The sequence below is a fragment of the Bubalus bubalis genome, chromosome 24, assembly GCF_019923935.1.
Source record: "Bubalus bubalis isolate 160015118507 breed Murrah chromosome 24, NDDB_SH_1, whole genome shotgun sequence".
Lineage (NCBI taxonomy): Eukaryota > Metazoa > Chordata > Mammalia > Artiodactyla > Bovidae > Bubalus > Bubalus bubalis.
Genome location: NC_059180.1, coordinates 26,690,483 through 26,711,683, shown reverse-complemented (window position 1 = coordinate 26,711,683; position 21,201 = coordinate 26,690,483). Strand labels below are relative to the sequence as shown.

At 48.2% G+C, this 21,201-nt stretch overlaps 1 protein-coding gene across 1 annotated transcript in view; it reads left to right on the top strand.

The window, feature by feature from the left end:
- The first annotated feature begins 597 nt into the window (after positions 1-597).
- The window catches only part of XYLT1 (xylosyltransferase 1), a 347,704-nt gene continuing 327,100 nt past the window's right edge, over positions 598-21,201 (top strand). The window contains exon 1 of the mRNA XM_025274755.3: positions 598-1,051. Within this exon, the coding sequence (XP_025130540.3) occupies positions 686-1,051 (366 nt within the window). The 5' untranslated portion in view covers positions 598-685. The remainder of the gene's footprint in view (positions 1,052-21,201) is intronic.

Genomic DNA, 21,201 nt, shown 5'->3' with positions numbered 1-21,201 from the left:
TGGAAGGCTGGATCTCAGGACCCCCGAGCCTCCCGACCTCCCCTAGATTCTGAGCGGGCCCGCCCTCACCCCAAGCTCCCTCTTCCTTTTATGTCTCCGGCCTCGTCTCCTCGGCCGCGGGCAGGGACTGTCCCCCTTCCCCCCACCCACTCCCGCCGGGGTCCGGGGGACCCGGGGCCCTCTCTGCTCGCCACCGCCCCCTTCCTCTCCCTCCTTCTTTTCCCTCCCTCGCCCCGCCCCCAGGCCCGCCCCTCTCCGCCCCGGCCCACGTCCCCCCGGCCCCGTGCCCCCAGCCCCCGCGCCCCTGGGCCCGGGGCAGGGGCTGCGGGGCGGGGGAGCCCCGCGGGCGAGGCCCCCGCCCTCCCCGCGCGCCCCGCCCGAGCGCGCGCACCCGCCGCCCCCCTCCGCGGCCTCCGGCTCCCCGCCTCCCCGCCTTCCCCTCCTCCTGGTGACGTCCGGGTCCCTGCCCGTCTGAAAACTCCGCGCCGCGGCGGTGGAGGCGGCGGCGGCGGCAGCAGCAGCGGCGGCGGCGGCGGAGGAGGAGCAGCGGCGAGCCGAGGCGGCGGCGGCGGCCCGAGCGGGAGCCCAGGCGGCGGCGGCGGCCGCCGCGGGAGCCGCGGGGAGCGCGGGGGCGGCCCGGAGCGCCCCGGGTCCCCGCGCCCCGCTCGTCCGCCGTGCTCCGAAGATGGTGGCGGCGCCGTGCGCCCGGAGGCTGGCCCGGCGCTCGCACTCGGCGCTGCTCGCGGCTCTCACCGTGCTGCTGCTGCAGACGCTGGTCGTGTGGAATTTCAGCAGCCTCGACTCCGGGGCAGGGGAGCGCCGCGGGGGCGCAGCGGCCGGCGGTGCGGAGCAGCCGCCCCCGGCCCCGGCCCCGCGCCGTGAGCGCCGGGACCTGCCCGCCGAGCCGGCTGCAGCCCGAGGAGGCGGCGGCGGCGGCGGCGGCGGCGGAGGAGGAGGACGGGGGCCCCCGGCGCGGGCTCGGGGAGGCGGCCCCGGAGCAGCCCGCGCGCAGCAGCCGGCCAGCCGAGGGGCACTGGCCGCGCGGGCGCTGGTAAGATGCCCTTTCGGCTCGCGTCCTGGAGGGAGCGATGGAGGGAGGGAAAACGGAGGGCAGGAGGCCGGACCCCACGCCCCCCCAACCCCCAGCCCTTGAACCCCACTCATCAGATCGGGACTCCCCAAGCCTTCTGGCCCCACATCTCTTTCCCCTGGAAGCCGGGGCTGGGTCCCTGCCCCATCCCGAGTCTGAGGACTGCCCCCTGGGGGTCTTGGGAAGTTATCTCCAAGGAGGCGCTTTTGGGGGTTACCGGAGCCTGGCTGTGTGCCTGTCCCCGTCACTCTAGCTGGGCGCCCCGACTTGCTTTGTGCTTGTGGGTGTTGCTGCCTCACTCCGGGTCTGAGCGCCTGGACCGTGCCGGGATCCGCAGCCGCTGTTCCGGCGGTGGTGCTCAGCGCATCTCTGGTTTTTGCCTAGCTGGGTGCACACCACTCAGTCCTCCATCTGCTGCCTCGTTGTCTTTGCCTGGCTTGAGAGGGGTCTGATCCCAAGTCCTCACCCGTGCCCCGGAGTCAAAACTCTGTCTCCAGTTCCCGGTTTTACTTTGAGTCTCCTGTTTTGCATCCCTGGATGCCTGAGACTCCTGTCTCTACCTTATCCATGTCTAACCTTGCTCTCTCCTGGTTCCCTGTCTCCAGTATCGGGGCATGGCCCCTTCTCCTAGGCGTTTGTGTCCAGCTCTCTGTCGTAGTGTGTGGCTCATTCCTGTCACCAGCTGTGTATCAGATCACAGCACCTCAACTTAGGCTTCTGTGGGTTTACTTTGCACCTCCTTGGGTGTGAACAATCCAGGCTCTGAAACTGTTCCCTCCGCAGATCTTCTGGGGCCATCTGGGTGTCTTCTACCCTGCCCCCGACCTCTCCCGGGAGGCCCTTCACACCTTCTTTGGCCCGCCTTGCTTAGCCCACTGAACTCAGAGCACACAGGAGAGGTCAGAGTCCCCACCTTTGAGCCAGGGTCTCAGCATCCTGTGGGCGTGTCTGTCTTCAAGCTTACGGATGTGTCTGTATCTTCCTGATGTGTCTGTATCTTCATCCCTGCTGCTTGCCCACAGAGCTTCTCCCAACCCTTGGGGACATTAGACACCAGGGGGTAATTTCAGGCTCTTAGGCACTGAATGCATGTCTCTATCACCTGTCACTTTGGGAGCCTTCACTGAAGGCTGCCTTCAGATACAGCGTGATGCCCTTTGATCTGCCAAACTTCTTTGGAGGCAGAGAGGCGACCCTCTTTGCCAGAGTGCAGTTCTTTGTGTCTGTGGGCTGAGCCAGCCCAAGGCGTGATGTGATGGCATTTCACGTTGCTGGCTGGTCTGTGTGGGTAGCAGGGAGAAGTCTTTTCCCCGTCCCGGGGGAGGAGGATGGAGTGAGAGTCCCGGTGGGGAACCAGAATGTTCCGAATGCCTCTTATTTGTAGCAAAGGGTACTCTCAGACACTGCCTTTGAACTCCAGGAGTGGATAGTGATGTGTTTGGGCAGAAATGCAATTAGAAGTTCTTTCTGGAGTCGGAGCCCTTCAGGGAGGTGGGGTGGGAGGAGGTTCAGGACATGCACTGCTAGCCCAGTGTGGGAACATGCAGGATGGCCATGGAAGCGTGGGGCTAACTGTATCCTTTGCATCTGGGGTCCAGATGGGCGTCAGGAGGTGCTTTTCCCCATGCACATACCACCTGTTGAAACAAGTAGAGGGAGGGAAGCAAGCCTGGTTGGCTGATTCCTTCCTGGGTCTCTGACATTTTGGATCCTACGTCCACACCTGCTCTCTGGGTGTTCAGTTCTGCGTCTTCTTCTCTTATCCTCCAGCTGGGCTGCGCTGAGGTTAGCAGTTGGGAAGGTAGGAGGGAGTATGCCTCTTTTCCTTTTCTATTCCTGTTGGAATGCCGGTTCCAGCAGTTGAGGTGCTTTGCTTTTCTGAAACTCTGCTCTCGTCTGCAAGTTCAGTGACTGTCCCCCTACACACACCTCCCAGGGTCTCAGTTTCTTCCGATATAGACACACCTGTATTTTTTGTCCCCCTTTTTTCTGTCTTCCCCCCTTCTTTGTGGCTGTCTACCATGCAATTGTTCACTGCCGTCTCACCTGGATTTGTACTGGATATTTAATCTGTTTGTCCGTGTCCTTGCTCTTCCCTTCCCTGATGATGTCTACCCCCGTGCCCTGTCAGATCCTGAAATCACAGCGCAGACCTGCAGGGTGGAGCCGGGGGCCCATCCTCCTGTAGCTGTGCCCACCCAGCCCCTGCCCTTCCACGGAGCTCAAGGAGACCAGAAGGGGGCAGGCTGTTCCCAAAGTCCGGCTTTGCCTGAGCTTAGATTGCAGCCTAGGAGGAGAGGACCAGACCCTTTGGGCAGGCCACTGAGGCCCTCAGAACATGCGGTCTGTTTGCAGACCCCGCACTGGCTGCTGGTGCGTGATGCTTCGGAGGGAGATTGGGGAGTGGGACTTAAAAAAAAAAAATCCCGGTGATTTTCCAGAGCTGGTTAGGCGCATGCTCAGGAGATGATGCTTCATCTCTGTGCTCTGAAGAGGGTGGGGTGGGCAGTTGTGGTTTTGGGTGCAGAGAGACTCAGCTCTGGTGGTGGTGGTGGTGGTGGGTATGTCTCAAAGAGTGTCAGGCCGACACTGTGTTCAGGTTATTTTCTAAACTAGACTTAGCTGCTTCCTCGTGCTCACCTTTCCAGAGCTTCTGCATTTGTACTTTTTCTGTTTGGGGAGCTGCATCCCAGTGGAAGGGCCTGATTGTCGTTTTGGTGCGTTTTGAGAAGCCAAGAAGAAACACCCAGTTTCTCAAGCAGACAGAGCCAGAGAGCTTGCGGGTGGTGGCGAGACGGGCATTTCCCTGAAAGATTTGCAGGCTTTGCCTCTCAGCCTCTCCCAAAGCTCTTACAGATTAGAATTGTTGGGCGGATGGCAGCTGAGTTCCGTGGCTATGGCACTCATTCCTTCATGGGGTCTTCAGTACGCTCTGGGTTTTACTGTCATCTCAGAATGTAGGAAACAGATGGGCTCACTTATAAAGGGAGGGAAAACGTCGAGGAGAGTGTCAGAAAGATCACACTACAGGTTCTGAATCAGTTTGCGGGAGAATGAAAGGAGCTGTGTGTTAATGTAATGAATGTTTATTTTCTTTCCCCTTGCCTCCAGTGATCCTCTGAAGTTCTCACATTATTGCTTGAATCCTTAGATAAACTATTACCCAGTAAGTTTCATTTAAGAAACCTAATTTTTTATTGTCCTGACACACACAGACACAGGCACAGGCACACACACACACACACATACACACACTTAAAGTAGAATGGTCTTTCTGTGTTGTCTGACCCCTTTGAAATGTTGATTTTTCGGCAGAAATTCCTCATACTTCACATTACTCAGATAACTCAGGACTTTTTCAGACATTGGCAGTGACTTTGAAAAATTGGTTCACTGTATCCAGATCGCCTCTGGTTCTAACAGCCTCAGAGGCGTAGCTTTTCTTTCTATCCAAATGTTTTGAGACCAGAGAGAACAGAGGGTAGTTTATTGATGGTTCGTTTTTCTCACACTCTCAATGGAGTTTTATTTTGCTTGAGCAGTGCATTACACTTTGTATACAGAAATATGCATCATTGAACAATATTTATCTTGATGCAAATGCGGCCATCTGCTTAATCATATCCTGAAAAATGTTAAATAAAATAGATAAATAAAAGTAGAAATTATTATATGCATATATGTATATGTAGTATTACATTCACTTTCCTTCCAGTCTTCTTACACTTTAGACGTTCTCTCTAGTTCATCAGTTCTTTTTATTTTAACCTTCCAGAAGGTTGAGTGACAGATGCTTGCTGCTTTGCAAATAGGAAGCCAAACTGTAAGTTCCTATTTGCTGGGGATTGTCCAACTTTGATCCATCCTCTTAATAGAAAAGGAAATTATTTTGATCTCGAGCAGATATCTGACATCGTTGTGTATGTGTGTGTGTGTGTATTTCCCCAGAAAACAACATATCCTTAAGCAAGTGTCTGTCCTCCCACCCAGAGCTATTTATGATCAATGGGGCCATAAATCTACATGCGGAAAGAGGAAAATGCATGGTGCCGTCATAACTGGACTGCCCAGGGTCAGGGCTGTCCTGGTCTCTAGCTTGGTCAACTCCGCCCTAAGACTTGTCACTTATGATAAATCCTCCATTTTTTTCATTTGCATCTCCCACTTCTATTGCTTGCAATCCCTATCTACCAGAACCAAAGAGAAAATACTTTGAGGAAAATGCAAAAGTAAATACAAACTCAGCCTCATAAAACCCAAGCTCAAAGGAAGGGCTGTGGGAGCAGGTGAAAAGTCACAGGAAACCTGTGCCAGGCCCTGGTACAAGGGACAGAAAGGCATTGGTTTCTAAATCATGTCTGACTCTTTGTGACCCCATGGATTGTAGCCTGCCAGACTTCTCTGTCCTTGTGATTCTCCAGGCAAGAGTACTGGAGTGGGTTGCCATTCCCTTCTCCAGGGGATCTTCCCGACCCAGGGACTGAACCCAGGTCTCCAGCATTGCAGGCAGATTCTTTACCATTTGAGCCACAGGGAGGGATACTCAGGGGACAAAGGCCTCTGTTTACTACCCTTGGGTCCGCTCCTGCCAGGTTCAGATCCTGGCTCTGTTCTGGGCCGTCCCTGGGATCTTGGGCAAGTTATTCTAACTTCATTCCTCTGAAAATCGGGGCCACCTCATGGGGTTATGTGAGGATGAAATGTAGAAAGACGTGTGAGCTAGTTTGTGCCTGGCACATAATAAATGCTCAAATGTGAGCCATTATTCTTAAAAAGAAACTCTTCGTATGTTTGAAAATAAGCAAATTTTTGCAATTACTCATTTTTCCAAGCCAAGTAGGGTTTGACTGTAATCCAAGGCAGTAGAATGCGTCCAACTCCTCTGTGTGTCAGCCTTGGAGCAGGATGGAATGTGGGGGAGAGGGGAGTACTAACATTTATGGAGTGACGACTGTATGCCAGGCATTCTTTAGGAGCTTTACATGCATGATGTTCATTGCTCAGACACATAGAGTAATTCAGGATGAAAGAAAGGGCTGCATCCAAAATTGAGACTACGGTCTCCTGGCTAGAAATCACCAGTTTTCTGGGTACAGTCTTCAACAGTATGTGAACCGAGAATTTCCAGATGTTCAAGCTGGATTTAGAAAAGGCAGAGGAACCAGAGGTCAAATGGCCAACATCTGTTGGATCATAGAAAAAGCAAGAGAGTTCCAGAACATCTACTTCTGTTTTATTGACTACGCCAAAGCCTTTGACAGTGTGGATCACAACAAACTGTGGAAAATGCTTAAAGAGATGGGAATACCAGACCACCTGACCTGCCTCCCGAGAAACCTGTATGCAGGTCAAGAAGCAATAGTTAGAATCAGACATGGAACAACAGACTGGTTCCAAATTGGGAAAGGAGGACATCAAGGCTGTATATTGTCACCCTGCTTATTTAACTTATATGCAGAGTACATCATGCAAAATGCCAGGCTGGATGAAGCACTAACTGGAATCAAGATTTCTGGGAGAAATATCAATAACCTCAGATATGCAGATGACACCACCCTTATGGCAGAAAGTGAAGAAGAACTGAAGAGCCTCTTGATGAAAGGGAAAGAGGAGAGTAAAAAAGTTGGCTTAAAACTCAACATTCAGAAAACTAAGATCATGGCATATGGTCCCATCACTTCATGGCAAATAGATGGGGAAACAATGGAAACAGTGAGAGACTTTATTTTCTTGGGCTCCAAAATCACTGCAGATAGTGACTGCAGCCATGAAATTAAAAGACACTTGCTCCTTGGAAGAAAAGCTATGACAAACCTAGGCAGCATATTAAGAAGCAGAGACATTACTTTGCCAACAAAAGTCTGTCTGGTCAAAGCTATGGTTTTTCAGTAGTCACGTTTGGATGTGAGAATTGGACTAAAAGGAAAGCTGCTACTGCTAAGTCACTTCAGTCTTGTCTGACTCTGTGCGACCCCATAGACGGCAGCCCACCAGGCTTCCCCATCCCTGGGATTCTCCAGGCAAGAACACTGGAGCGGGTTGCCATTTCCTTCTCCAATGCATGAAAGTGAAAAGTGAAAGTGAAGTCGCTCAGTCATGTCCGACTCTAGCGACCCCATGAACTGCAGCCTACCAGGCTCCTCTGTCCATGGGATTTTCTAGGCAAAAGTACTGGAGTGGGGTGCCATTGCCTTCTCCAAAGGAAAGCTGAGTGCCAAAGAATTGATGCTTTTGGACTGTGGTGTTGGAGAAGACTCTTGAGAGGCCCTTGGACTGCAAGGAGATCCAACCAGTCAATCCTAAAGGAAATCAGTCCTGAATATTCATTGGAAGGACTGATGCTGAAGCTGAAACTCCAATACTTCGGCCACCTGATGTGAAGAACTGACTCATTAGAAGAGACCCTAATGCAGGGAAAGATTGAAAGCAGGAGGAGAAGGGGACGACAGAGGATGAGATGGTTGGATGGCATCACCAACATGCTGGGCATGAGTTTGAGCAAGCTCCGGGAGTTGGTGATGAACAGGGAAGCCTGGCGTGCTGCAGTCCAGGGGGTTGCAAAGAGTCGTTCGCAACTGAGCTCCTGAACTGAACTGGGTACCTGTTACATGGTGGGGATAATGAGGGCTCTGCAGATGTTGCCTCACTGTCTCAGTGAATCCTCTCAACTCTGTGGGATAGCACTGTTACTGTCCCTACTTGATGGGGAAAATGGGGCTCAGAGTAGAAAAGCAGCTTGATTGCTAAGATTGTGCTGAGGAGCAGCAGAACTGGAATCCAGACCTAGGACTGCCCCATTCCACTCAATGTCCAGATTTCAGAGTGCCTTGTCTGTAGAGGTCTTTGAAAAACCCTATATGCAGCTGGGTCATTGCTGAAAATCTTCATGTCACTTTCCTTGTTGCAGATTCATAAAAATGTGCCAGCCCTAGAAAACGAGCAGATGTGCAGGTTTTCTTGAATCAGACCCCTGAATAATGAGATGAGGTAGAAGGGCTTCCCTGCTGGCTCAGACAGTAAAGAGTCTGCCTGCAGTGCAGGAGGCTGAGGTTCGATACCTGGGTCAGGAAGATCCCCTGGAGAAGGGAATGGCAACTCACTCCAGTGTTCTTGCCTGGGAAATCCCATGGCCAGAGGAGCATGGTGAGCTACAGTCCATGGGGTGGCAAAGAATGGGGCACAGCTGGGCAACTGCCACTTTTCACTTTCAGGAGGGTAATCATAATAATGCAGTGATGCTTCTGTAGCAGTTATGGCTTACCAGGAATTGTTCTAGTCCTCCTTATGTATTTTATTTCTTCAAGGAATGTACTATTATGTTTCAACAGCCAACAATCATGATGCTTAATAGAACCAGGCCCTGTGTGAGGTGTTTCACAAATATTAGCTCATTTAAACCTCACACTACAGTGAGGAAACTGAGATGTGGGGAGCTTAAAACAGTTTTCCCAAGGGTCACAGTACCAATGGCAGAGCTGGGATTTGAACCCTGGCAGTCTGTACTCTGAATCATTCTATTCCATAACCTCCCTCTTCTAAGCATCTTGAGAAGGTCCCCAACCTTGGAACCACAGACTTCATTTAAGGAGGCACATAGGTAATTGATTCGGTCACAATTTGCCCAGTCCCGAGGACAGGATTTTATGGTCCAGAAAAAGAAGGTATCACCCATTAGTGAAATATGTATCATGCACCTTAGGGAATAATTTAACCTGAATTGCTGGAAGTGCAGTTGGTGGAAGAAGGTGTTTTGAATTCAGCTCCCCCTGCCAGGGGAGGAGGGGAAGAGGGTGCTACACAGGCTTCCTTGGCCAGAGGGACAGCCTTTCGTTCGTGGTCAGCGGGCCTCCTGCCACTCAGCTCACCCATGACTTGCCCCCAGGACCCTGGATGAAGCCGGAGGTGTCACCAGGAACACGCAGTCTGACTGTCTTTCGGGCACTTCCTTCCTTCTGCCTGCAACAGAAACTGTCCGTTTGCCCGCAGATACCGATCGAGTTCTGTCCTTCTGATCCCTGAGGTTAGGGTTGCCCCTTCCCCCATCGAAAGCCAGAGCCTTAACAAAGAAGGTGGCAGGGAGAGGGCAGGTGTGTGTGTGTGTGTGTGTGTGTGTGTGTGTGTGTGTGTCCCTTAAGCCCATCATTGCTGTCGTGAGCAGGGAGCTGGTGTGATTAGTATCAGAGTCCGGGAGTTCAGACACCCGGCCTGATGGGCAAGGAGCAGGACCCCACGGGCATCTCCAGCCTTTGGGGAAGGGGGAGATCCCCCCTTCCAGGGGCCTCTGAGGGCAGCAAAATGGATTTGTTCTGTCTCAGCCCTGGTTTGTCCCAGGCAGGTGACTGCTGGCTTATCTGAGCATCTAATCCAGGCTGATGTGTCCAGGGATGTTAATGACAAGCGTTTCTCCTCCCAGGGGATCCTTTGCTGTAATCCTTGGCCACAAGTCACATGGTTTAAGCCCAAAGGAGTTGACCTCATGGGGCAGAAAAATTGATGCAGACGTCCCCTACCCAAGGGGTACAGACATTGTAACTGTGATCCTGATGACTAGGAGGACTTCTGTTTATTGAATGTTTGCCTTGCTCTCAATGGCTGAGGAGATACTGAGAAGACATAATCTTACTGAATCCCTGTCCTGCAAGTTAAGGACTACTAGTCTCATCTCTTGGAGAAGGAAATGGCAACCCACTCCAGTGTTCTTGCCTGGAGAATCCCAGGGACAGGGGAGCCTGGTGGGCTGCCATCTATGGGGTCGCACAGAGTCAGACACGACTGAAGTGACTTAGCAGCAGCAGTCTCATCTCTGTTTCACTGATTACAAATAAGGAAAGCAAAGCAATGAGTTGTATGAAAGTTAAAGAGGTGAGAGGCAGCCAGACTAGGAATTGAAGGTTGGTGGTGACTCCAAAGGTTGAGTTCCTGGTCTCTACCCAGTTCAGAGTCAGTAAGTCCCTTGTTCTTCACACCTGCGCTCTCTCACTTCTCTCCTATCCATGTTTGCATGCATGCATGCATCCATCGACATGCCCACCCTTCCACCCACCCTCCACTCCAACAATACCCAGCACGGGGACTGCCTTTGTGAAATAGGGCAGTTGTGTTCCTGCCCTCCCGCAGGGCCAGTCCAGCTGGTGAGGGTTGGGACCATGGCCTGTCAACAGAGAGGTTCCTCTCTGGTCCTAGCCCAGTTCACTCTACAGTGGCTTCTTTTGGACACAAGAGAAAGGTGTCCTCCATTAGATGGGAGCCAGGAATAGTGTGTTTCAGGAGCCTGAAAGCCCTCAAGTCTCCTAATACCCGCCCCAAAACTGCCAGACTTGAGGCTGGCCTGCCCCATCTGTGGAGTTCAAGCTCATTTTCTTCTAGTCGAATAGGGAGCCCAGAGGTAAGGTTTGTGGGGAGTGCAGCTTGCTGGAAGTTGCAGGGCCCAGGAGGCGTGTCATGCAGTGTTAGGATGGAGGACCAGTGTGTCATGCACACGTCCCTTCGCCTCTCTGGGGCAGGGTTTCCTTGTCTGTGATGCAGGGACCTTCCTACCTGGAAGGGCCTGGTGATAGGGCACCGCCTCCCGGCTCATGGTCCCTGCTCCCACCGTACCCGATGCAGCCTCACCACGAGGGATATTTGCAAAACGGGCCCTCGTGCTTTTGGCCCGTGGGTAGGTTTTATTTAACCCTTACTGTCTTAAAATAAAAAATGCATCAAAGTGTAAGGGTTAGGATAGAAGACGATGTGGTCGTTCGGAATGCCTTAAAAAGTCAGGAGACCTGACAGCCCGGGGCCACATTCTTCCCTGTTGTTCACTGGCCAAGTCAGGATGGGCTTCCTGGGATCCTCCAGGTTCCTGAGACACCCCCCACCCAAGATCTCTTCCTTCACCTGGGACACCTGACTCGGCCCTTAGGGCTGAGAAGTTTGCAGCCTCTGCCTGGAAGATGTGTGTGTTCACTGTGCCAAGCTAAAAATAAGTGTCTGTGGTTCTTTTCAGTGATCTGCATGTGGTTTATTCACAGCACTTCTTCATCTAGACTGCGTTTACCTTCCCCTGTGTGATGGAGGTTTCCTTCCTTCTCTCCCTGCCGTTAGTTAGTGTACTCCCAGAATATGCAAATTCTTAATGAGTTTTAGGCATCAGGATGTGGTGAAAGAAGCGTCCTCCACAGGAACAGAACCATGCATTCTGCAGTTTGGTCAGCCGGCTTCCCTTTTGCCTGGGGTGTAGGTCATGCACGGTTTTGAATCATCTGCCTTCCCTTCTCTGTGGTCCTCACCACCTTGTGCCCTCCTCCCCCAACAACACGTGTTGGGATGTTGTGAGTTGTCAGAGAGCTGGCCTGGGGGCTGGACGAGGGGGTAGAAGAGTGTAATATTCTGGAGCATCTTGGTTCAAGTGCCGACTCTGTCAAGGGGCAAACCCTGACTTTCACCTCTTTGTGTCTTTTTTGGCATTTCTGCCAGATGATGCCAATAAACCCTGCCCTTCGCTAGACTGGGTTTTGAGGATGCGATTTGATAAATAGATGAGAAAGTGCATTGAGGCTCAGAAACCCTGCATGAGTGTAAGGCGGTGCTCCCGTCTTCAGCCTTGAACAGAAGAATGTGTGAGCAGTCAGACTAGTTGGCTATCACTTTGTAATCCCTGGTGGAGCAAGAGAGAATGAGTAAGTAAAATCCATCAGACGTTTCCCATTCAGTCCTCCATCTGTCCATTAATTCAACAGGTAGTGCTTGAGTGCCTGCTGTGTGTACTCTGCAAAGTATGAGGGGAGAGTCAGCTTTGTCTGCTCTCATGGGGTTTATGGTCTAGAGGCAGAATGACCCCCAAACACACACATTTTTAAAAATATCAAACTGTTCCAAATGCAGTGACTTACAGTTCGAGTGCTGAGAGAAGATAAGAGGCCATGTGTGAAGATTTATTCACGATGCGGTGGATTCATTTTACTTAGTTTTGCTTGAGGACTTATTTTGGATGGATATCTTTTGCTAGAATAGCTCTAGACTGACCCCAGAAATCCCAAGTGTAGTATGCACGCGGATTCTGATTCATGTATGATTGAAGGTGCTTTGTGGGCACACAGTCTCTAGTATAGTAGCTTTTAATAAAGAGTCTGTATTCATAGGTGTGCAAAATTTATTTCCTAACTTTTGCCTATATTTTTAAATGTTTTTTTAACCAAAATATATATACACAAAAGTGCACATTATTCTAAATGTACAGCTTGATGAATTTTCATGTACTGAATACACTCAGTAACCTCCACCAGTAAAAGCAGAGATATCACTTTGCCAACAAAGGTCCATCTAGTCAAAACTGTGGTTTTTCCAGTAGTCATGTATGGATGTGAGAGTTGGACCATAAAGAAGGCTGAGCGCCAAAGAACTGATGCTTTTGAACTGTGGTGCTGGGAAAGACTCTTTACAGTCCCTTGGACAACAGGGAGATCCAACCAGTCAGTCCTAAAGGAAATCAAACCTGAATATTCACTGGAAGGACCAAGGCTAAAACTCAAGCTCCAATCCCTTGGCCACCTGATGCAAAGAGCCAGCTCATTGGAAAAGACCCTGATGCTGGGAAAGATAGAAGGCAGGAGAAGGGTACAACAGAGGATGAGACAGTTGGATGGCAACCATCACCAGCTCAATGGACATGAGTCTGAGCAGGCTCTGGGAGGTCGTGATGGACAGGGAAGCCTGGAGTGCTACAGTCCATGGGATCCCACAGAGTCAGACACGACTGAGCGATAGAACAACAATAACAACAACAACCCCCACCCAGACCAAGAAACAGGGCATCTGTGACCTCCCAAATGCACTCAGCCCTTGCTTCTTGGTGAACAGTGTTTGACACTTGTCATGGCTGTATATATCTGTAAATGTATATTAGGGAAAATAGGGAACTATAGCCAGTCAAGCAAAATGATCATGTCAGGGTCCTTACTGCCTAGCATGCAGGTTAAGTGACATTTAAGTAAAAATGTTGGTTGACATGCTGAAAACACCTAAATTATAGTATCTAAATATATTGTGCTAATGCTAATCCTGACCCCAATTTAGATGTATGATTGATGGGGCAATGGAATGGCCAAGGTTTGGTAAGCATTGACTTAACCAGTTTGAAGATTCCCCGCACTTCTGGTAAACAGCTGTGTTGTTTTGTTCTCAAGTCCAAGTGGAAAGGATTTAAGCTAGACGTTACGAGGAACTGTGCTCTGAGTCTGTTTAGGTGGACGTCACTGTCGTGGGCCCTCTCTGATGTTCTGGTCACTGTCTGCAGCACTCCTGTAGCTACGGAACATCCCAAGCCTGTCTTCTGGACTCGAGTCTGGACCCTTCCTGGCATCTCTTGGCTTCTCGCTGGGCCTCTGCTTTGCACTGACTCTTTGTTCTCTGGTCCCCCGTGTGTTGGACATGAATTAGGCGTGATGAATGGGTCCCCAGTCGGGCCTGTAATGAGTACATTAACTTAACCCTGAACCAAGACTCTGTCTTTAGAACCAGGATAACAGAACCGCAGCACTAGAACAGCAATTCAAAAGGGCAATGGAGACAACTAATCATTTTATAATGAGCAAGAGAAGAAGCAATAAAGAGAGAGCCCAAGGACAGCATGTTAATTTCCCAAAGTCTTAGCACTCAACCAGACTCACGTTAATAAAATAAACAAATGTTTTTGGTAATGGAGAGCTAATGTATACATTATTTAAGGGGAGTATTAAAACCAGATTAGATAGATCAAGTCATACAGTGGTTACCTCATGAAGCCTCCTTTCTTTGGGAATCTGGAAAACTTGTCTCTCTTTTTTCCTTCTTTCCTTGTGAAATGGTGCTTTATTAATTAGAAATGTAATGGGGCATCTTTTTTCTTTTCTTCCAAGACTGGTGGCTGTTTTCTATTTATTTTTTAATGTAGGACCATGCTTTGCAGATGTTCTCTTTGAAATAAAAGCCTATTCATTGTCTCTCTTCCTCTCTCTTTTATCCCCAGCTCAGAAGGGGCAGCTGTTATGAAAGCCACAAACAGAGAGCCCTGTTTGCTTGTCATCAGGCATTACGGAGGATTCCACTCCCCCATGTAAAATACTCCCCTTACCTGCTTTTTCTCGTCGTCCTGCTGAAGAATAGTTTTCAAATTGCTATATCTGATTCCCTCTTGTTTAGAAGAAGAGGTGATGACAGAGGACAGGGTGGAGATGACCTCAGGGTGGCTCTTATGAAATAAAAGCTGGCCTGTTTGCAAATGGGCATGGATGATTATTAACTCCTCTTAGGACAAGTGGTGACTGCTGTTTGACTTTCTTTTAGAGTGAAAAAAAAAGATCATGGGGCACAAACAAATGCTTTATTAGAGCGAGCAGGTGGTAGAAACCCCAACAAAAGTGGATGCTGGAAAATACAGGTGAAGGGGGCCAGGGCCTATGCGTTAGATCTGAGTTACAGATGAAATAACAGCTGCAGCATAGAGCTGGCTTCCTTCTTTTTGCTTTCTCTTTTTTAAAGTTAAATTACTCTCCAACATTTTAAAATCAGTGATTTCAAATAGACATCTGATTTGAAGTTGCTGTTAAATTTTTTGAAATTCTGGCCTTTCTTCCCAAAATATTAATAATTTTAGGGAGCAGGGGAGTGTGGTTACCCTGCTTTCCAGTTGGCCATGGCTCCCACCAGTCTACCTGACTTATGTGTGTTTCTTGCAGGCCCACTGTTAGGATTTGTTTATTACTCTCATAATAATAATAATAATACTATTATCTATTAAATACTATGTGCGAGGCACTGTGCTAAGCAGCATATCATGAATTATCTCATCTGATCGTTACAACAGCCTTACGATATTATCCCCATTCACAGATGAGGAAACTGAGGCACAGAGCTGCTCAGAGTCACAGACAGACTTGGAATCTAAACTCAGGCAGTGTAGCTGGGAAGCCTGTGTATCAGATCACATGCTTGAGCTGCACAAAATGTTTTAACAAAGCAATTTTGGTGACGAATTCTTCACTGTACCTTTGCAAAAAGGTGGCACTGTTTGCCCATTGCATAAATGGAACCACTGAGACCCATCAAGTTCAAACCGTGATGTAAAATGCAGATCATGACTCACCGTCTCTAAAGAGGGCATTAAAATGACCGAGGACTTGAGCACTGGTGAAGTTGGCAGTCTGGCCATGGTAGAAGGACCCCCACCAGGGTCCCCGCCATCCTCTCACGCAGAGCAGGATGGGGTACTGGCCTCTACCCTGCATCCTTGCAGCAGCGAGGTAGCACCTGCAGGGTAACATTTTGATAAGTTGCTGATCTGTAGTAAAATAATAATTACAGCAATAATTACAAGCATGGATTTTGGTGAGACTCAGCTGCTGACCACGAGGAAAAATAATTAACTGTGTATTCTCTCAGAATCACATGGAAGCCAAGCCTGGCCTTTTTCCTTTGTGTGGGTCCAGTGCAGGGTCTTTTGCAGGTTGAAGGCCACATGTTTTGCCAGATGCTGTTTACATTCACAGTATGGATGGCAGATCTCCACACGAGGAGGAGCTGGTCATCGGGCTAACATCATAGCTTCCCATAAATACAGACAAAAGTGACCTGACGGGGATCCATGGGTGCACCATCCTTTAACTCATGAAATGCACCTCACCCTGGAAGCAAATGCAGAAACAGCTAGAAGGAAAGTGATCTAAATCTGCTTTTAATAAATGTTTTTAAATACTCTAGCATTGGCCACTATCTGACCATGGTGATAGACGTGTAGCTAATTTAACTGGATGGCTGTGGTTCTCTTTAAATGTCTGTTTTTGAAGCTGGTTGAATGGTCCTGCCTTGATTTTAACAACTTGCTAAATTTCGCTTGAAATAGAACATACGTACAGAAAAGGGCAGAAATTGTGAATGTATAGCTCAATCAAACGGCCACATTTGAGTAACAAGGACTCGTTTCAGAGCCCAGAGTGTTACGGCTCCCTCCTCCCCAGGGTCCTTCTTATTTCCACTTCTTTTTTTTTTTTTTAATGTGAAAATAATTTTTTTTAATTTTATTTTATTTTTAAACTTTACATAATTGTATTAGTTTTGCCAAACATCACTAAGGGTAACCTTTGTCATGACTTCTGATACCATAAATTATTTTTGCTTCTTTTTAGAAATAGAATCACGTGGTCTGCACTCCCTTTTGCCTGGTTTGTTTTGCTGAACATCACTTGTGATTACATTTTATGAGATCACATCAGTGGTTGGCAGACTATAGCCCATAGGCCAAATGCAGCCCGTTTGTTGTCTGTTTTCATAGGCTTATGAGCTAAGAATGGATTTCACATTTTGAAATACATGGGGGAAAAATCACAAGAAAGGTATTTTGTGATATGAGAAAAGCACTGAAATTTAAATGTCAGTGTGTATCAATAAAGCTTTATGGGAACCTGGTCATGTCCATTTATTACATACCAACTGTGGCTGCTTTTGTCCCCTAAAATGGCAAAGTTGAATAGACTAAAGAAAGGCCGGAAGATTTACTATCTGGCATTTTACAAAAAAGTTTCTGACTCTCTATATCTGCATTGTTTTGATGCTTCTGCTGCTAAGTTGCTTCAGTCGTGTCCGACTCTGTGCGACCCCTAGATGGCAGCTCACCAGGCTCCCCTGTCCCTGGGATTCTCCAGGCAAGAACACTGGAGTGGGTTGCCATTTCCTTCTCCAATGCATGAAAGTGAAAAGTGAAAGTGAAGACACTCAGTCGTGCCCAACTCTTAGCGACCCCATGGACTGCAGCCTACCAGGCTCCTCTGTCCATGGGATTTCCCAGGCAAGAGTACTGGAGTGGGGTGCATTGCCTTCTCCGCAGCATTATTTTATGTATTTGTAATTGTCTGTTTACATGCCTCTATAATATCTCATTGTGGAACATATCACAATTTACATATCTGTTCTGTTTATTGGGAAGATCCCAGTTTTTGGTCATTACAAAGAGCACTGCTATGTACATACTTGTGCAGTTTTTTAGGTTAAAAAAAAATGTTTCATAAGCATTTCTATTCTGTATTTATATAGGAGAGGAATTGATTCAACTGCTCTTCATTGTTTTTTTTTTTTTTTTTAATGGGTTGACTTGACAAATGTATTTAAAATTGGAAGTCTTACTTTCCCTACTAGGGAGTAAGGCTCGGTGATATTTTCATGTATGGAAGCTCTGAAACCAGGCTTACTTTAAAAAAGGTAATTAGTCTTGCAAAATTGAGCATCCATAGAGCTGCAATTCATTAGTGGATTACTGTTCTTCCACCTCGGTACCTTCAAGGATATTGGGAACATGCCTGATGTTAACTGCTTTAGTTGGTTCTGGGAATGGTACCATCATTGAATTTCTTATACTGAAGCTGTATTGTCCAAAGGCTGCTTATCTTTATGCAGCAAAACAGGTCTGCCAGAATTAGGAGAGTTTTTCTGATGTCACTTTCTGCTTTGATTGACTTCTGTTTATCTCTGACTATTCTGGTTTTCTTGCTGGGCAGTAGATGAATACAGCTCTGTGTCCCCAATAAGATCTCTAGCCTTCAGTAGCATATGTCATTTTGCATTGAAACAGCGAGCTGAAATGTCCCTTCAGGGACTGCAGACGTTGTATGTGGCCACAGCAGAGTGGAGCTCAGAGATTCTCCCTAAGGAGCTGCCTTGCTGTGCATTGTCAGTATCGTTTAGCAGCGTCAGTCCTGCGTCAGTACCTGCAACGCTGGTCCTGTTCCATTTGCTGTCCTACTTTTGTAGGCAGAGGCACTGACAGAGTTGAGAGAAGAATGTCAGGATTCCCTGGGATCCACTTGTCTTTCAGGTTTGCTTGGCACTGGCTGACAAATGGCTTAATACTCTTTCTTCTGCTGCTGCTAAGTCGCTTCAGTCATGTCCGACTCTGTGCGACCCCATAGGTGGCAGCCCACCAGGCTCCCCCGTCCCTGGGATTCTCCAGGCAAGAACACTGGAGTGTTGCCATTTCCTTCTCCAATGCATGAAAGTGAAAAGTGAAAGTGAAGTTGCTCAGTCGTGTCCGACTCTTCGCGACCCCATGGACTGCAGCCCACCAGGCTCCTCCTTCCATGGGATTTTCCAGGCAAGAGTACTGGAGTGGGGTGCCATTGCCTTCTCCTAATATTCTTTCTGGGGCTCCTCAAAAAGTTGTATCAGCTTCCTTTTTCAGACCAGCCCACTTTACCGGGGTAAAGTCTTGCTTGTTTTAATCTTGCCTTCTGTTTGTGCCTTGTGCAATTAACAAAATTCAGGAATGTCACCAGAGAAGATGCTCAGAGGATGTTTTGGTATTTCTCTGGGAAGACAGCTGGATTCTGTGGTGAAGGAGTTAGTGGAACTGAAATGCAGTCTCAGCTAAAATGTAATGGTACAGCTGGCTTGATTTCAGCCTCAGTTTTTTAGTCTTTAAAATGGGTTTGTAGAGCAGTGCCATTATAGGTAAGGTTCCTAGGTGTTGAATTTCTCGATAGGAGAACTTTAATCTTTAGATTCGGGTAGATCTTCCCCCTCCTTAATAGTTTGTTTACTTTCTTTCTTTGGATTACTTTTGAAAAGATAAACTTTTTTTGGTAAGTATTCTATGAAACTGTTTACAAAGGTATATGTGTGCTTGTGTTCTAGGAGAAGGCTTTTCTTTCTAAAGATTCTTTTCTAGATGTTCTATGATGCCTTAATTAAAATGGATGCTGCTTCTGCTGCTAAGTCGCTTCAGTTGTGTCCAACTCTGGGCGACCCCATGGACTGCAGCCTACCAGGCTTCTCCGTCCATGGGATTCTCCAGGCAAGAACACTGGAGTGGGTTGCCATTTCCTTCTCCAATGCATAAAAGTGGAAAGTGAAAGTGAAGTCGCTCGGTCGTGTCTGACTCTTAGCGACCCCATGGACTACAGCCTACCAGGCTCCTCCATCCATGGGATTTTCTGGGCAACAGTACTGGAGTGGGGTGCCATTGCCTTCTCCCAATTAAAATGGATAATTTGTCTCAAAAGAAAGGTAATCGATTTCAAAAGTAGAGATAATCAAGGCTTGACTTATAAAACAATAAGACATATTAAAAATTAGCCTTCTAAAATGGTATCACTTAGAAAATTTAAACAAAACAACAAGACTCTTCTATATAACTCTTTAAGGAGAAATCAAACTTGGAATTTCAGATTCTAGGGTGATGAATGAAAATGAGAATACATCATATCAAAACTCATGGGATGAGGCTAAAACTGTGCCCAAAGGAAAATTAATAGCCTATTATAAAAACACTTTATTTATTTTTAATATAAATTTATTTTAATTGGAGGCTAGTTACTTTACAGTATTGTATTGGATTTCGATATTAAATGCAAGAGATGAAAATGATGGTTTCCAATTTTTATTTAAAAATCATCGCTGAGAACCTGAAAGAATATAGGAAAGGGGCTAAATAGAGATAAAAGCAGGCATTCATCAAACAGGACACAAACATGGTAGCATTGGTCTACAAGATCCTCTAACTATTAAGCACGCAATATTGATCTAGTCCCTCTTAGGGTTAGAACCTGTGAATGGCTGAGTGTTCCTAACTCACATTGTTTGCTCTGTGCTTCTGTTCTGGCTGTTGAGTAAAGGAAGTGGTGGGTAGCAGGAGAAGTCTCTGAAGTTTCATGTTATTTGGGCGGGGTGGGTTAGGGGAAGTCATCGCTTCGCCTGCCCGCATCAAGGCAGAGCCAGCCTTCTGCACTGTGTTCCTGTTGACCAACTTCCTCGTGCCTTTAAGAGTAAGAAGGCTGGCAAGGCATTTTGTTGTTTTGTAGAATACACTGACACTCTTGCAGGTTCCCAGAGAGCTTTGCCCCCAGGTCCGATGCCTTCCTGGTCTTGTAAAGCCAGCATTCGTCTTGTCCTGTGGTTACTGTTGAGGTTGGGTGGGGCCTGGGGAATGGAACCAAGAGGCTTCTGTCTGGCTACTTTCTGGGAGGAATGGGAGACCAACCTTGTGGGCTGGGCTTCGGTTTTGATGTCTTCCAAGCAGCATCCATTGATGATCTACCGTGTATCATGTGCTGGACATTTTATGTGCCTTATCTCGCATATAATTATCATGTATCTAGATTTCCCCAGGGTATTCACAGACCCTTAATCATTCATTCATTAGCAGTATTACCAGGCACATGCTGCCACATACTGGGAGCAGTGGACAAAACAGGGTCCCAGGCTTCCTGGAGCTCACATCCTGGTAGCAGGAACAGTGAGTAATGGAAGAGTCATCAAGGCAGGCTTTTCTGGCAAGATGACATTTAGAGTGAAATAAATAGAAGATGGTCAGGCAAGGATTGGGGGAAGATGGGGACAGAGTGACCTTCATGAGCAAGGGCATAAACAGCAGGAAGAGACAGGAGCCAGGGCCTGCAGGGGCTTCGGGGCCACTGTGCTGCACTCTCTGATGTAAGGTTCCTCTTAGCCTTGTCAGTGTATCCATCAGCCCCATTTTCCTGAAACCTCAAAATTGTTGACTGGTTTAGACATGTGATTTGGAAGTGGTCCTTGAACAGAAGAAGGCTGAGTCCCGAAGAATTGGTGCTTTCAAGTTGTGGTGCTGGAGAGGACTCTTGCAAGTCCCTTGGGCTGCAAGGAGATCAGACTAGGCAATCCTTATGGAAATCGATCCTGAGTATTCACTGGAAGGACTGAGGCTGAAGCTCCAGTACTTTGACCACCTGATGCGAAGAGCCAACTCATTGGAAAGGACCCTGATGCTGGGAAAGATTGAGGGCAGGAAGAGAAGGGGGCGACAGAGGATGAGATGGTTGGATGGCATCACTGACCCAGTGGATGTGAGTTTGAGCAAGCTCTGGGAGAGGGTGAAGGACAAGGAAGCCTGGCATGCTGCAGTCCATGGGGTCGTGAAGATGTGGACACAACTTAGCCATTGAATAACAACAACTCGAACAGATCGAAAGGTTTACTATTGGTTGTCCAAAACCATGCTGTCTCTGATGGTCTTTTCAGCACTTCTCTGCCTTTCTAGCCACTCTGTCTCCAAGAGGAGACGTTCCTGCCTTCTCAGGGCCCTCTCATATTCCCACCTGCCCCTCTGGAATGATGTCCCCAACTCAGCA